This window comes from Delphinus delphis, chromosome 3, assembly GCF_949987515.2.
Source record: "Delphinus delphis chromosome 3, mDelDel1.2, whole genome shotgun sequence".
NCBI lineage: Eukaryota > Metazoa > Chordata > Mammalia > Artiodactyla > Delphinidae > Delphinus > Delphinus delphis.
Genome location: NC_082685.1, coordinates 78323875 through 78339852, shown reverse-complemented (window position 1 = coordinate 78339852; position 15978 = coordinate 78323875). Strand labels below are relative to the sequence as shown.

Sequence of the window (15978 nt, the reverse complement as noted above, 5' to 3'; positions counted from 1 at the left end):
AAAACTGGACAGACACATGTAAAAGAATGAAATTTGAACACTTCCTAACACCATACACAAAAATAAACTCAAAATGGATTAAAGACCTAAATATAAGCCCGGACACTATAAAACTCTTAGAGTACAACATAGGCAGAACAGTCTTTGACATAAATCACAGCAAGATCTTTTTTGACCCACCTCCTAGAGTGATGGAAATAAAAATGAAAATAAACAAACGGGACCTAATAAAACTTAAAAGCTTTTGCACAGCAAAGGAAACCATAAACAAGACGAAAAGATAACCCTCAGAATGGGAGAGAATATTTGCAAAGGAAGCAACTGACAAAGGATTAGTCTCCAAAATGTACAAGCACCTCATGCAGCTCAATATCAAAAAAAACAAACAACCCAATCCAAAAATGGGCAGAAGACCTAAATAAACATTTCTCCAAAGAAGACATACAGATGGCCAAGAGGCACATGAAAAGCTGTTCAACATCACTAATTATTAGAGAAATGCAAATGAAAACTACAATGAGGCATCACCTCACACCAATTAGAATGGGCATCATCAGAATATTTACAAACAACAAATGCTGGAGAGGGTATGGAGAAAAGGAAACCCTCTTTCACTGTGGGTGGGAATGTAAATTGATACAGCCACTATGGAGAACAGTATGGACATTCCTTAAAAAGGTAAAAATAGAATTACCATATGATCCAGCAATCCCACTATTGGGCATATACCCAGAGAAAACCATAATTCAAAAAGACACATGCACCCCAATGTTCATTGCAGCACAATTTACAATAGCCAGGTCATGGAAGCAACCTAAATGCCCATCGACAGATGAATGGATAAAGAAGATGTGGTACATATATACAGTGGAATATTACTCAGCCATAAAAAGGAGCAAAATTGGGTCATTTGCAGAGAAGTGGATGGACCTAGAGACTGTCATACAGAGTGAAGTAAGTCAGAAAGAGAAAAACAAATATCACATATTAACGCATATTTGTGGAATCTAGAAAGATGAACCAGTTTGCAAGGCAGAAATAGAGACACAGATGTAGAGAACAAATGTATGGACACCAAGGGGGGAGAGTGGGGGGTCGTTGGTGGTGGTGGTGGGATGAATTGAGAGATTGGGATTGACGTATATACACTAACATGTATAAAACAGATAAGTAATAAGAACCTGCTGTGTAAAAACAAAATTAAATTAAAATAAAATAAAAACCAACTGAAATTTAAGAAAAAAAAGAGAGAGCGAATGTATGAATCCTATTCTTGTGCAGTATCCTTTAGGAATACTTGCATCTCTGATCACCCCATTTCCTTTTTAAAAGATAAGAAAAAATACGGTAGTATTTAGAGAAATGAAAATAGAAAAATCAAGAGGTGGGAGCGGCTTGTTAGTGTCAAATGCCTGAAGAAAATTAAGATCTTTATTTGGGACAAATTAAGGTGGAAAGAGCATGATCAAGGTCAATCATTTTGTGCAGGTGTCCAAAGAGTGAGCAGTGAATTTAAAAAGACTCCCTTCCAGTTGCTGTTTATGCAGGAAATCTGGCACAGTCCTCAGGGTATGACACACAAGAGAGAAATTTGAGTAATATTAGGAAAGAATTTAGAAGTCTCAAAACAAGGTCAGTGAACTCAAGTGCCAAGCACATGATATCGCTGGTGTCACAGAGAAAAGAGGTCAGTTCATTACCTTATAGAGCTGTTGAACCCACACATTTTATGTGGCTGAGCAGTTTTCTCTGGGAGATGGTTTGCTCATCAGAGGTTTAGATCCTGTATCTTTTGAAAACAAGTGTAACTAGCATATTGAAATACCACACCTCATAATTCAGTAAAAATGCAATCATTTTTCTCCCACTGTCCTTTTACAATTTAGTCTCTGGGATAATAGCTCTTGCTCCTGCATGTATACTCTAGCAACCCATAATTTCCTGCTAATTCTTAGGTAATAGATGATCTACGGTCACTAAGTTACAAACATTATCCAGATGCAAAAAACTTAGGAAATCCAGTCCTGGGTGATACTCAAAACTTTGAACTTAAGTTGCTGTTAAATCTCCCTTTTCCTCTCTCCAACCTCACTTCTCCGAGCTTGGGCTGACTTAAGGATAGAAGCCTGCAGTGACATAGAGGGTAGTGGTCTTTCCATCTCTCTGCCTCCTATTTCTAGTCCTCCCCTTCCATCTTGAGCTGTTATTTAAACCCTACCAGGTCCAGTGGGACTAGTGGAGAGAGGGAGAGGCAACACACAGGGAAGCTCTTATTTGAACCAGTACTCTCATTGCTTGGTCTCGCTCTGGTCTAGCAGATGCCTTTTTCCCTTGAGATGTCATTTTCTTGGACTCCTCAGAGCTTTCTCACTGTTTCTCTTTCTCCTACAATTCTCTTGTCCCTGAAGGTTGCTTCTCTTATTTCTCTGTTCTGATTGTCACTTGTAACTCCTTCCTCGGCCCCTAGACACACAGTAGTGCATCTCCAAGCTCCTCCAGGTGGCTCTATTGGACAGAATCTAAGATTCTGTCTCAGGGCCCACGGCTTTTCCAAGGAACACTCATACATCCCTTGCCTGGGACTGATGTGGGTCCCAAGGCAGCAGCACTCTCCTGGTTCTGGCTCCAAAACAGTCAGTATAGATTCCCACCTGATAGGAGTCCAACTCCAGCCAGTGTCAATTTCAGCTTTCTCAGGAGTGAATTGGGTACAGCCTCTAAGTCCCTCAGCCTTAGGAAACACTTCCACTGCTCTGTGAGGGATTTTCTCCCCCTGTCTCAGGTTTATAGGGTGGCACCTCCTCCCAACTCCCTGGGTGCAGGAGGACATGGCAACATAATGTCCCTCCCCACCAAGGAATCTCTCCTCTGATCTCTTTTATCTACGTTCTCTGACCCTTCTTCTATGTCCGCGATGTAGCTGAGAAACCCAAGAGTGGCTTGAAGGTTCTTGAGGCCATTTACTTTCAAAATCTTCATAACATGGTCTGGCACCTTTGTTTGGAATTTTACATCTATTATGTTTTGTCGTCTGGTGGAAACTTCAGTTTTAAGATCATATTATGCAAATAATAAACAAACATGATTCACGGGCCAATCCAGTGGTGTAACGTCCGTCTTTACTAAACATTTTGATATCTGAGTGTTGTTACTGTGTTAAAAAAAAAATCAAGGCAGACAACTCTCTAAAGAGTCTTACTTAATCCTTGACCAGCTATGTTATTTAGCACTTCTTAACTAGAGCTGTAGGCGTATGGAGTTCATAAAATAATTTGGAATGAAATACTGTACTAAATGAATATTTTTTATGTGGTAGTAGATGGATCCCCAAGGGCATCACGTGTCTTGCCTGCTAAGACCTTTTCCAGCATAAGAAAGTGGTGAGCCCACCATTCTCTTGCTGTACAAGAGGGCAGGAAAGTGGCTTTGCAATAGCGAGCCACTAGGAGACAAATTCTCCCAAATGAACTCCCTCACCGGCTGACCACTCTAAACCCAGACTTCATAGGCACCATAATAACATGTTTCTGTGAGGTTTGAAGGGAGGAAGGATATCCTTACAGGGTTGCTTGAGTCCAAAGCAGAGAGAGAAGGGAAATACATATCAGCCTTGGGTCCAGATGTGGCATAACCAGATTGTGTGTGCTGCCGGCTGGCCCTGACCTTTGGAGTTAAGATTGAGAGCCAGAAAGGCTGTGTGTTGTAGGGATTTTTCCCTTTTTGTTTGCTTGTATAACACCAGGGAGGGAAATAGTTGAGTAAAAGCCAAGTGTTTCTTTCATTTCACTTCTCTGGAGACCTTAATCATGGAATTGGAAGGACTTGCTTGTTGCTTCATTTGTTAAAGCAGTGACTCCCTAAGCTGGTGTCTCCTCGCCTTTTTAAACCTGCACCTTTGGTGAGCATGAAAGTTTCCCACCTCCTCGAAGAGGCTGATTTTCTCCCTCCTCCCCACCTTGCCACCTCCTTGAGAGTCACATGCTTTGGGGAGTTATGGCAGCAGAGATGTCATCAAGCTGTACTTTCTATAGTTTCCATTACAAAAACAACAGGCATGTGTTGGCTTTCCAAATACATAAGCATGTATTATATACTTGAATGCACTTTTTCACTTTACATTGCACTTTTCATGCTAACAGATCACCATTTGTACAAAGTGTCCCTGCGATTTCAGGAGGCTCACAGATCTGCTGAAGGCCAGGTATGAAAACTCCCAAGGGGACTATTTCTCTTCATCCTAGATGACTCAGTCATGGCCACCTCAAGGGCTCTTTTCTCCATCCTGTTGGAGCCTTTATCTCTGTTGGAATCAGTTTTAGAGCTCTAAGTGGACTTAGAGATCATCTAGTCCCATCCTGCATTTTATAGAAATGGATGTCCAAAGAGTTTAAGCAACTTTCCCAAAGTTACACCACTATGTTTACACTGCAGATCCTGAGCAACTACTCAGGTTGCTGAGTTCCCTGCTCATCTTTCTTTTCACTGTATTGTCAATTGCTTGAATCTTCTGTACTTTATCCCATCCCTTTAAAAGATACCAACCAATACTACAAAACAAACAAATGCCAAGGTGGCAAACTCTGCAAAATACTTCATGTTCTTCTGTATATACTAACATCAAGCTTCCTTTACTTTATAGTGCCTCCACGGCTGAGAAAATACTTATTTGCCATGAACCCATATTTTAGCCAAGTATTTTAAATGATACAGAAGAAAAAATACATAACCCCTAATTTCTCATAGTTTAAAATCAATTGGGGAGACAAATGTGGTTCATATTCAGCTTGTGGTCACCTGTGATCTCTGGAAACTTTTTTTTTTTTACAATGTTGTGTTTAATTTCTGCTGTACAGCAAAGTGATGGAAACTTTTTAAATGCATTTGTAATTTCCAACCCTCCACCCTTACTCTGTAACTTATTCTTCCTTGAATTCTTCTGTAGTTCATCTATATCAAGAATAATCTGTGAGATTGGAAGGAATATAGGCGAATTCACAGGTCATTTATTGCTACATGTAGTTACTAATAATATAAAAGCTCATCCAGCGATGAAACATAGCTAGTGTCATTTTTTTCTAGATGGGGAAACGGGCTCAGCAAGACTACGTGACTAGTTCAGGGTTGCTCAGCCAGCGGTGGATGGAGCAGAGTCTTGCAGCCAAAGTGGCTGCTTGTCAGAGCCCACAAGCCCCCTTTCAGCCAAGAAAGCAAGAGTAGAATAAAGTAGGGAAAAGCCAATAAAGCAAAATACGCTTGTTGAAAATTACGGTTTTGTCACAGTGAGGTTTTGAGCACATCAAACTAGCTGACTGTGAAACGCTTTTGAACATGCCTCCTGTTGTGTGTGCTCTTCCTAAAGCTGTGTGAAGTTTTATGTGAGCAGGGCCCTTATCATGGTGGAGGAGGGATTTACAGAGGTGAATAATGGATAGACAGTGCTCTCAAGATATCTGTGTTGAATTCTCCTTTTATTTATCTAAGGACTGGGCCTGAGCTGGGGTAAATGCATGAGAGACATTAAGTCTCAGCACCTTCGGAGAAAAAAAGGAATTTATCATCCACAATTGTCATCTAAAAGCAGTTCCCAGGTCACAGAGTCTTGGAAAATGGGTTAATGAGACTGCAGGTTTCTTTGGAGGAGAAAGTTGTTTGATAGGACCCATGCTCTTGTCAGACTCAGGCAGTGTTTACAGAGGATGAACCTGGAAATCTTGTTTGCTCAGGGTACTCTTGTCCCTAAGCTTTTCCCTATAAATCACCAGTGCATTGTGGGATCGTGTCACCTTTTGTATTTTTCCTTGGAGATGGAGGAAGGAGCAGTAGGGATTCAATAAATCCATCCACATGTAAATGAAAATTGTTTTGTTCAGTTGGGATGTGTCCATATTGTTTAGCCCCAAGGATATGCAAAATAAAACTTTTTAAAGTTTTCAACCAGGAAAAAGAGGAACATGTGAGAAAAAGATAAAAAACATACATTCTTCTTTTGACTTGCTCTTTGATGGAGGATGAAAGCAATAGCCCATCCCCAAAGAAGTAATCCTAGTTTTAAAAAATCCTTGGTTCTCAAAAGCCTGGCATTGCATGTTTGTTATATTTGTTCCTATTTTGTTTGTAAACAGTTTTAAAGGCATATGATGTAATGAAGTAAATGTTATTTTGCAGTTGAAAATTAAAGAGTTCTTTTGTATTTTAGGTCTTACAGGAATTCTCAGGGACAGTGAGGACTGGAGTGTGTTTGTATTATGGGGAGGGCAGTGAGGAAGATGAGGGGAAAACATTACAGCTCCTTCCTGAAGATAATTATAAGCCATAATCCCTCAATATATATATTTTTTTGCTTCCTCTGGTTTGAAATAAAAATAGATTTTTCCCAAAAATGTATTTCAGGGCCCTCTTAGCATCTCAGATGGAACCAACATTTGCCAGGAATGTTTTCCCTTGTTTTGATGAGCCAGCTCTGAAGGCAACTTTTAATATTACAGTTATTCATCATCCAAGTTATGTGGCCCTTTCCAACATGCCAAAGCTAGGTAAGTAATGTTTCCTATCGTTGTAAATGTATACATGTACATATATGTATATGTGTATCTATCTATATATAATATAATTATATATACACATATACATATGTATATATAATGTTATATATTATATGTTTAATTATATATTTGTATTTATATGTTTTTATATGAATTATATATGTGTATATATATTTAACTCTGTAATAGATTTTATATCAGTAGATTTTCTGGTCAATGTGTTGAGAGTGTGTTATGATTGTAGTATATTATAACCAGGGGGGGCAGTCACATGGGATATGCATCAGCACCCACATCTTGGTGATGGTAAATCCTGATTGTTTGTATTAGGAGCTGAGGACACTACACTGTTCTCATACATTGGCAGCCTGTCTGCCCGTTAATTTGGGCTTCAACTATTGATCATTAGTGATAACAAGCTAGTGAACTTGGTCTGAATCTGGTACATAGATGTGGGTTTGGTTTGGTTTGGTTTTTTTGTTTTGTTTTTGGCTCACAGTAGTTTTTTCTTTTGATTGAATTGGCATCCAATTTCTTTTAATTCAGAGATTCCTCATAAAAATAAAAATTCTTACTTTTTTTTTTGAAACTCAGAACATCTTACAACACTGGCCCTGCACTTCCAAGGTGCCAGTGATAGTTGCCGCTGAGAAGGGGCTACCTCCTTCAGACCAAGCCCCTGCCCCTGCCTGCCATGGTCCCCACCACTCGCTGTTAGTGTAAACCAGCCCGTTCACATCAAGTACCCGGCCCTCACAGGCGTTTGAGTTTGTGATTTCAGGTTTAAAACCCACAGTGTGACTCCACTGAAGACCTGCCCGAAACCTGAGAATGGCAGAATTGTACCTTGTTGACCTACTATGGGCCTGGGAAACTCTAGATTAAGGGCTGAGAGAGATGGGCTGGACTAGGAAACAGTCGTGAATGGGAAAGAGAGGAGGTAGCTCATGGGTCTAGTTTACAGTGCCCGTAGATTTGCCCTCCATCCAGACCGTGTCATTCAAAGTGCTAATTCAGGACCGAGATACTGTCCTTAGGCCTTCCTAATATGTTTTTGATAGCTTGGGGGTAGACAAGTCCAAACTGCTGCACTCTGGGGAGGAGCTGGGAAGAAATAGCTGAGTGACAGTCGACTTGATGAATTATTTCAAAGGTAGATAATTGTGCTTATTATTACTTATTTACAGTGATTTGGACTAAAATCAATTTCTCTAGGTCAGTCTGAGAAAGAAGACGTGAATGGAAGCAAGTGGACTGTTACTACCTTTCACACCACGCCCCATATGCCCACTTATCTAGCCGCCTTTGCTATCTGTGACTACGAGCATGTCAGCAGGACTGAAAGGGGCAAGGAGGTGAGTGACGGAGACCCTCCAGGTAAGGGGATATTTGTACTGGCCGCGGGCTGCTCAGGCACTCCTGCATCAGGGGCTATGCCTACAGACCCCACCGTCCCCTCCTGGTTCTCCCTCTGATCTCCCCCAAGCCCTGTTACCACTCTCAGCGCGGAATTGCAGAACGGGATGCAACGGTTCCCACTGCGGTTCTGCGGACGGGTTTCTATGGAAAGCCTGCTCATTAAGCCCACTCGAGGCAGGTTCTGAGCCCCCCCACTTCCCAGGCTTTCGCTGCCTTTCAGAGTACAGGAGAGAACAGGGAAAGCGGGCACACTAGCATCTGGAAGCTCAGGTTTACCTGTTGTTGGCTTCGCCTACATGCTACTGCAGCCTTGAAGCCAGGGTGCTGCCCAAAATGTCTAGCAGCCACTATGACACAGACACCAAACAACCCAAACTGACACCAGCTGGGATAGCTGCTCTGGCTGAAATGCTGCAGGCAGGTTAAGCGTCATCCCTATCAAGGAGCAGGTCCGCTGGGCTCCTCACCTCTGGGGCATGAACACTTCCCTAGAGTTGTGTAAATAGGTGCTCCATCCTGAAACACCCAGTTTTTCACCCAATTATACTCTCTTTACGTAATAATCCTTTAGAGAAATATCAAGGTTATTGTAGCAGTACTTTATAGACTGGTTCACTCCCTACGCTAGAGTGTGGAGGTAAGTAGGGCCAGTGCCTCAGGCCCAGTTTTTCCTAGTCAGATCGACTTCACCGGGCTGAGGAGAGTCAGGCCCTACAGCAGGTGGAGGCTCTCTCCTGGGCCCGTGAACTTCCAGGCTTGTGCCACTGACTTGTGGAGGCAAGGAAGCTGTGGACGAGCCAAGTCTGTCACCAGGGGGAGAATCGTTCAAAGCCCCTCCTCCTAAGGATGAATTAATAATACCGTGTTAGATGCAAACAACAAGTCATTTTCCTCAGCTGTTGGATCCAGCCTGATTTCCCTTATTGAACAATCATTGGTCAGATGCTTCATATTCACAGATACAACATGAGCCAAGTCAGATGTTCATGGCATATATTGATAAATCTACTCAGGCATGAGGTGGAAGCCCATGGTTTGTACCTGGCATGAAGGAGTGGGCCCGGAGCTCACGCGTGACCCAAGGTGACTGTCAGCATCCTCATCTCCAGTGGCTTGTTGCTCTCAATGCTGCTGCACAGTGAATAATTCTTATAAAGGATCATACCTGTTTCTTCACGAAAGATCACCCTGGAAAGAAAGCCAGCTGCGACAGAAAGCAAAGAGGAAATGGAACATGCCTAAGAAAGTCATGGTCTTAGCCAGAAACTTGAAATTTGGGATGAGTTTATCAGTGGAATGTTGCACTTGGCTCTGGCTCAGCTCTGGGAAGTGAAGGAGTCCATCATATACTCTACAGGGAACCAGACTGTACTCTTGGAATAGCATCCAGACTCGACAAAGATGACTCATTAAGTAAGAGATAAAAATTTAGTGAAGTTGAAAATGCGGTTCATGCGTGGCATGAGGATAAACATAAGACACGGATAACTAAGGTTGGAAATAACATATTTTGAGTAGAATCTATCACACGTGGACATGTGTAAAGATATTCTGCTCTTAGATGCTGAGGTCTGCTGTGTCTAAGGAGGGCCACAAGGACACGCTGGTGGGCTAGGTGTGACTTTGAAGGAACCTTATGGCTGCGTTCCCAAAATGTTCTGCACCTGTTTGTGATCCTAGCTGCCCTGCCTCTTCCCCCACAGCTCGGAATCATCGTTTGCCTCCCTTTTGGCTTAAAGAGTGGTTGTTTACGGGAGGAGCTTTGTAACCTGGAAATTTACATGCAAACATTAGTTGTTAACTGCCTTTTTTCCTCCCATAACTGCCTTTTTTCCTCCCAAGACTACAGTTAATTTGCACACATTATCCTGAACGTGGGGAAAGGCGACTGTTATTTCCACTCAGTAGCGTGGGCTCTGGTTTAGATGTCTTCCTGGCCTTGCCGTGGAGGTGAGAGCTTGAGAAGGGGCAGGTACGGGTAGCGGTAGCGTTAGGGGCAGGGTGGAGTCCTGGGCCCCTCTTTCGCAGGATAATGGGGCCTGGCGGGGAGGAGGCTGCAAGGAAGGAGGGGCTCCAGGCAGGAGGCTTCCAAAACAGGTGGCTGCATTTTGTGAAAGGGGAGCGTTCCTGAAGCCCTCAGGTAATTCAAAAGTCACTTGATTCAAGACAAATTCTCCAGCAGAAGTAAAAGCCAAGTCAGATAAACGTGGTCGTGGAGGGCAGCAATCTGAAGATATTGTTGTGTTGCTTTTCGTTTTCTTTGCATTTTCTTTACTGTTTTGCAGAGAGCTCTTTCTCAAATTAACTGTATTCACGTCAGTATAATTATCTAATTCCCTCCTCGCTAACTTTCATTCTAGGGTTATAAGTTTCATATGTGTTTTTTAGCTAAAACTAACAACTCTATTTAAAAGTGCTCAGGTGGTATTGGGGATACCATGACTTCATATTAAAATACCAATGAATGTTAAAACAACATCACATTAGTCACCAAAGTCACACAAACAAGTTCAGATGCCCAAACGACAGCACTGTTGTGTTAAAATAACAAAACACGGCAGGGATTTCTTTTCAGGTACTAATGAGGAAGTGTCATAAACAGAATATAATTCACTTGTTTCAACAACTATAAAGTCATAAGACTTTTGATGCACTTTTTAAAATTAAGGAAATTAACCTTATTTCAAATTTGGAAAATAAGATGGGACTATTAATGTGTTCTTTAACAAACCATTTTAAATTTGCACGATTCAAATTTGCTTAATATGTTCTATACTGTTTAACCCCTATTAACTGCCCAATTCTGGTTTGAATCGTTGGAAATATGTCCTGAAAAGGGAAGCAAGGATCCAAGGGACTCTTTGTCTATTCCAGCATAGAATAGACATTTTCTGTGGGGGTAGATACCATTCCCAGGATTTTTTTTTTTTTTTTTACATCTTTATTGGAGTATAATTGCTTTACAATGGTGTGTTAGTTTCTGCTTTATAACAAAGTGAATCAGTTATACATATACATATGTTTCCATATCTCTTCCCTCTTGTGTCTCCCTCCCTCCCACCCTCCCTATCCCACCCCTCCAGGCGGTCACAAACAACCGAGCTGATCTCCCTGAGCTATGCGGCTGCTTCCCACTAGCTATCTACCTTACATTTGGTAGTGTATATATGTCCATGCCACTCTCTCACTTCCTCACAGCTTACCATTCCCCCTCCCCATATCCTCAAGTCCATTCTCTAGTAGGTCTGTGTCTTTATTCCTGTCTTACCCCTAGGTTCTTCATGACATTTTTTTTTCTTAAATTCCATTTATATGTGTTAGCATACGGTATTTGTCTTTCTCTTTCTGACTTACTTCACTCTGTATGACAGACTCTAGGTCTATCCACCTCATTACAAATAGCTCAGTTTCATTTCTTTTTATGGCTGAGTAATATTCCATTGTATATATGTGCCACATCTTCTTTATCCATTCATCCGATGATGGACACTTAGGTTGTTTCCATCTCCGGGCTATTTTAAATAGAGCTGTAATGAACATTTTGGTAATGACTCTTTTTGAATTTCGGTTTTCTCAGGGTATATGCCCAGTAGTGGGATTACTGGGTCATATGGTAGTTCTATTTCTAGTTTTTTAAGGAACCTCCATACTGTTCTCCATAGTGGCTGTACCAATTCACATTCCCACTAGCAGTGCAAGAGGGTTCCCTTTTCTCCACACCCTCTCCAGCATTTATTGTTTCTAGATTTTTTGATGATGGCCATTCTGACTGGTGTGAGATGATATCTCACTGTAGTTTTGATTTGCATTTCTCTAATGATTAATGATGTTGAGCATTCTTTCATGTGTTTGCTGGCAGTCTGTCTATCTTCTTTGGAGAAATGTCTATTTAGGTCTTCTGCCCATTTTTGGATTGGGTTGTTTGTTTTTTTGTTATTGAGCTGCATGAGCTGCTTATAAATTTTGGAGATTAATCCTTTGTCAGTTGCTTCATTTGCAAATATTTTCTCCCATTCTGAGGGTTGTCTTTTGGTCTTGTTTATGGTTTCCTTTGCTGTGCAAAAGCTTTGAAGTTTCATTAGGTCCCATTTGTTTATTTTTGTTTTTATTTCCATTTCTCTAGGAGGTGGGACAAAAAGGATCTTGCTGTGATTTATGTCATAGAGTGTTCTGCCTATGTTTTCCTCTAAGAGTTTTATAGTTTCTGGCCTTACATTTAAGTCTTTAATCCATTTTGAGCTTATTTTTGTGTATGGTGTTAGGGAGTGATCTAATCTCATACTTTTACATGTACCTGTCCAGTTTTCCCAGCACCACTTATTGAAGAGGCTGTCCTTTCTCCACTGTACATTCCTGCCTGCTTTATCAAAGATAAGGTGACCATATGTGTGTGGGTTTATCTCTGGGCTTTCTATCCTGTTCCATTGATCTATTTTTCTGTTTTTGTGCCAGTACCATACTGTCTTGATGACTGTAGCTTTGTAGTATAGTCTGAAGTCAGGGAGCCTGATTACTCCAGCTCCGTTTTTCGTTCTCAAGATTGCTTTGGCTATTCAGGGCCTTTTGTGTTTCCATACAAATTGTGACATTTTTTGTTCTAGTTCTGTGAAAAATGCCAGTGGTAGTTTGATAGGGATGGCATTGAATCTGTAGATTGCTTTGGGCAATAGAGTCATTTTCACAATGTTGATTCTTACGATCCAAGAACATGGTATATCTCTCCATCTATTTGTATCATCTTTAATTTCTTTCATCAGTGTCTTATAATTTTCTGCATACAGGTCTTTTGTCTCCTTAGGTAGGTTTATTCCTAGATATTTTATTCTTTTTGTTGCAGTGGTAAATGGGAGTGTTTTCTTGATTTCACTTTCAGATTTTTCATCATTAGTGTATAGGAATGCCAGAGATTTCTGTGCATTAATTTTGTATCCTGCCACTTTACCAAATTCATAGATTAGCTCTAGTAGTTTTCTGGTAGCATCTTTAGGATTCTCTATGTATAATATCATGTCATCTGCAAACAGTGACAGCTTTCCTTCTTCTTTTCCGATTTGGATTCCTTTTATTTCCTTTTCTTCTTTGATTGCTGTGGCTAAAACTTCCAAAACTATGTTGAATAATAGTGGTGAGAGTGGGCAACTTTGTCTTGCTCCTGATCTTAGTGGAAATGCTTTCAGTTTTTCACCGTTGAGGACGATGTTGGCTGTGGGTTTGTCATATATGGCCTTTATTATGTTGAGGAAAGTTCCCTCTATGCCTACTTTCTGCAGGATTTTTATCATAAATCGGTGTTGAATTTTTTCAAAAGCTTTTTCTGCATCTATTGAGATGATCATATGGTTTTTCTCCTTCAATCTGTTAATATGGTGTATCACATTGATTGATTTGCATATATTGAAGAATCCTTACATTCCTGGAATAAACCCCACTTGATCATGGTGTATGATCCTTTTAATGTGCTGTTGGATTCTGTTTGCTAGTATTTTGTTGAGGATATTTGCATCTATGTTCATCAGTGATATTGGCCTGTAGTTTTCTTTCTTTGTGACATCCTTGTCTGGTTTTGGTATCAAGGTGATGGTGGCCTCGTAGAATGAGTTTGGGAGTGTTACTCCCTCTGCTATATTTTGGAAGAGTTTGAGAAGGATAGGTGTTAGCTCTTCTCTAAATGTTTGATAGAATTCGCCTGTGGAGCCATCTGGTCCTGGGCTTTTGTTTGTTGGAAGATTTTTAATCACAGTTTCAATTTCAGTGCTTGTGATTGGTCTGTTCATATTTTCTATTTCTTCCTGATTCAGTCTTGGCAGGTTGTGCATTTCTAAGAATTTGTCCATTTCTTCCAGGTTGTCCATTTTATTGGCATAGAGTTGTTTGTAGTAATCTCTCATGATCTTTTGTATTCCTGCAGTGTCAGTTGTTACTTCTCCTTTTTCATTTCTAATTGTATTGATTTGAGTCTTCTCCCTTTTTTTCTTGATGAGTCTGGCTAATGGTTTATCAATTTTGTTTATCTTCTCAAAGAACCAGCTTTTAGTTTTATTGATCTTTGCTAGCATTTCCTTCACTTCTTTTTCATTTATTTCTGATCTGATGTTTATGAGTTCTTTCCTTCCGCTAACTTTGGGGTTTTTTGTTCTTCTTTCTCTAATTGCTTTAGGTGCAAGGTTAGGTTGTTTATTCGAGATGTTTCCTCTTTCTTAAGGTAGGGTTGGATTGCTATAAACTTCCCTCTTAGAACTGCTTTTGCTGCATCCCATAGGTTTTGGGTCATCGTGTCTCTATTGTCATTTGTTTCTAGGTATTTTTTTATTTCCTCTTTGATTTCTTCAGTGATCACTTCGTTATTAAGTAGTGTATTGTTTAGCCTCCATGTGTTTGTATTTTTTACAGATCTTTTCCTGTAATTGATATCTAATTTCATAGCGTTGTGGTCGGAAAAGATACTTGATAAAATTTCAAGTTTCTTAAATTTACCAAGGCTTGATTTGTGACCCAAGATATGATCTACCCTGGAGAATGTTCCATGAGCACTTGAGAAGAAAGTGTGTTCTATTGTTTTTGGGTGGAATGTCCTATAAATATCAATTAAGTCCATCTTATTTAATATATCATTAAATGTGTTTCCTTATTTATTTTCATTTTGGATGATCTGTTCATTGGTGAAAGTGGGGTGTTAAAGTCCCCTACTATGATTGTCTTACTGTCGATTTCCCCTTTTATGGCTGTTAGCATATGCCTTTTGTATTGAGGTGCTTCTATGTTGGGTGCATAAATATTTACAACTGTTATAGCTTCTTCTTGGATCGATCCCTTGATCATTATGTAGTGTCCTTCTTTGTCTCTTCTAATAGTCTTTATTTTAAAGTCTATTTTGTCTCATGTGAGAATGTGAGAATTGCTACTCCAGCTTTCTTTTGGTTTCCATTTGCATGGATAGCTTTTTCCATCCTCTTACTTTCAATCTCTATGTGTCTCTAGGTCTGAAGTGGGTCTCTTGTAGACAGCATATATATGGGTCTTGTTTTTGTATCCATTCAGCCAATCTGTGTCTTTTGGTGGGAGCATTTAGTCAATTTACATTTAAGGTAAATATTGATATATATGTTCCTATTCCCATTTTCTTAATTGTTTTGGGTTCGTTATTGTAGGTCTTTTACTTGTCTTTTGTTTCTTGCCTAGAGAAGTTCCTTTAGCATTTGTTGTACAGCTGGTTTGGTGGTGCTGACCTCTCTCAGCTTTTGCTTGTCTGTAAAGGTTTTAATTTCTCCATCAAATCTGAACGAGATCCTTGCTGGGTAGAGTAATCTTGGTTGCAGGTTTTTCTCCTTCATCACTTTAAATATGTCCTGCCAGTCCCTTCTGGCTTGCAGAGTTTCTGCTGAAAGATCAGCTGTTAACCTTATGGGGATTCCCTTGTGTGTTATTTGTTGTTTTTCCCTTGCTGCTTTTAATACGTTTTCCTTGTATTTAATTTTTGATGGTTTGAATAATATGTGTCTTGGCGTATTTCTCCTTGGATTTATCCTGTATGGGAGTCTCTGTGCTTCCTGGACTTGATTAAGTATTTTCTTTCCCATATTAGGGAAGTTTTCAGCTATAAACTCTTCAAATATTTTCTCAGTCCCTTTCTTTTTCTCTTCCTCTTCTGGAACCCCTATAATTCGAATGTTGGTGCATTTAATGTTGACCCAGAGGTCTCTGAGACTGTCCTCAGTTTTTTTCATTCCTTTTTCTTTATTCTGCTCTGCAGTAGTTATTTCCAGTATTTTATCTTCCAGGTCACTTATCCGTTCTTCTGCCTCAGTTATTCTGATATTGATCCCATCTAGAGTAGTTTTAATTTCATTTATTGTGTTGTTCGTTGTTGTTTGTTTCATCTTTAATTCTTCTAGGTCCTTGTTAAATGTTTCTTGCATTTTGTCTATTCTATTTCCAAGATTTTGGATCATCTTTACTATCATTATTCTGAATTCTTTTTCAGGTAGACTACCTATTTCCTCTTCATTTGTTAGGTCTG

The 15978-nt window shown here is 40.1% G+C and overlaps 1 protein-coding gene across 1 annotated transcript in view; it reads left to right on the top strand.

The window, feature by feature from the left end:
• The window catches only part of LVRN (laeverin), a 78846-nt gene that overhangs the window by 15197 nt on the left and 47671 nt on the right, over nucleotides 1-15978 (top strand). The window contains exons 2-3 of the mRNA XM_060006976.1: nucleotides 6391-6533; nucleotides 7758-7897. Coding sequence (XP_059862959.1) covers nucleotides 6391-6533; nucleotides 7758-7897 — 283 coding nt within the window. The remainder of the gene's footprint in view (nucleotides 1-6390; nucleotides 6534-7757; nucleotides 7898-15978) is intronic.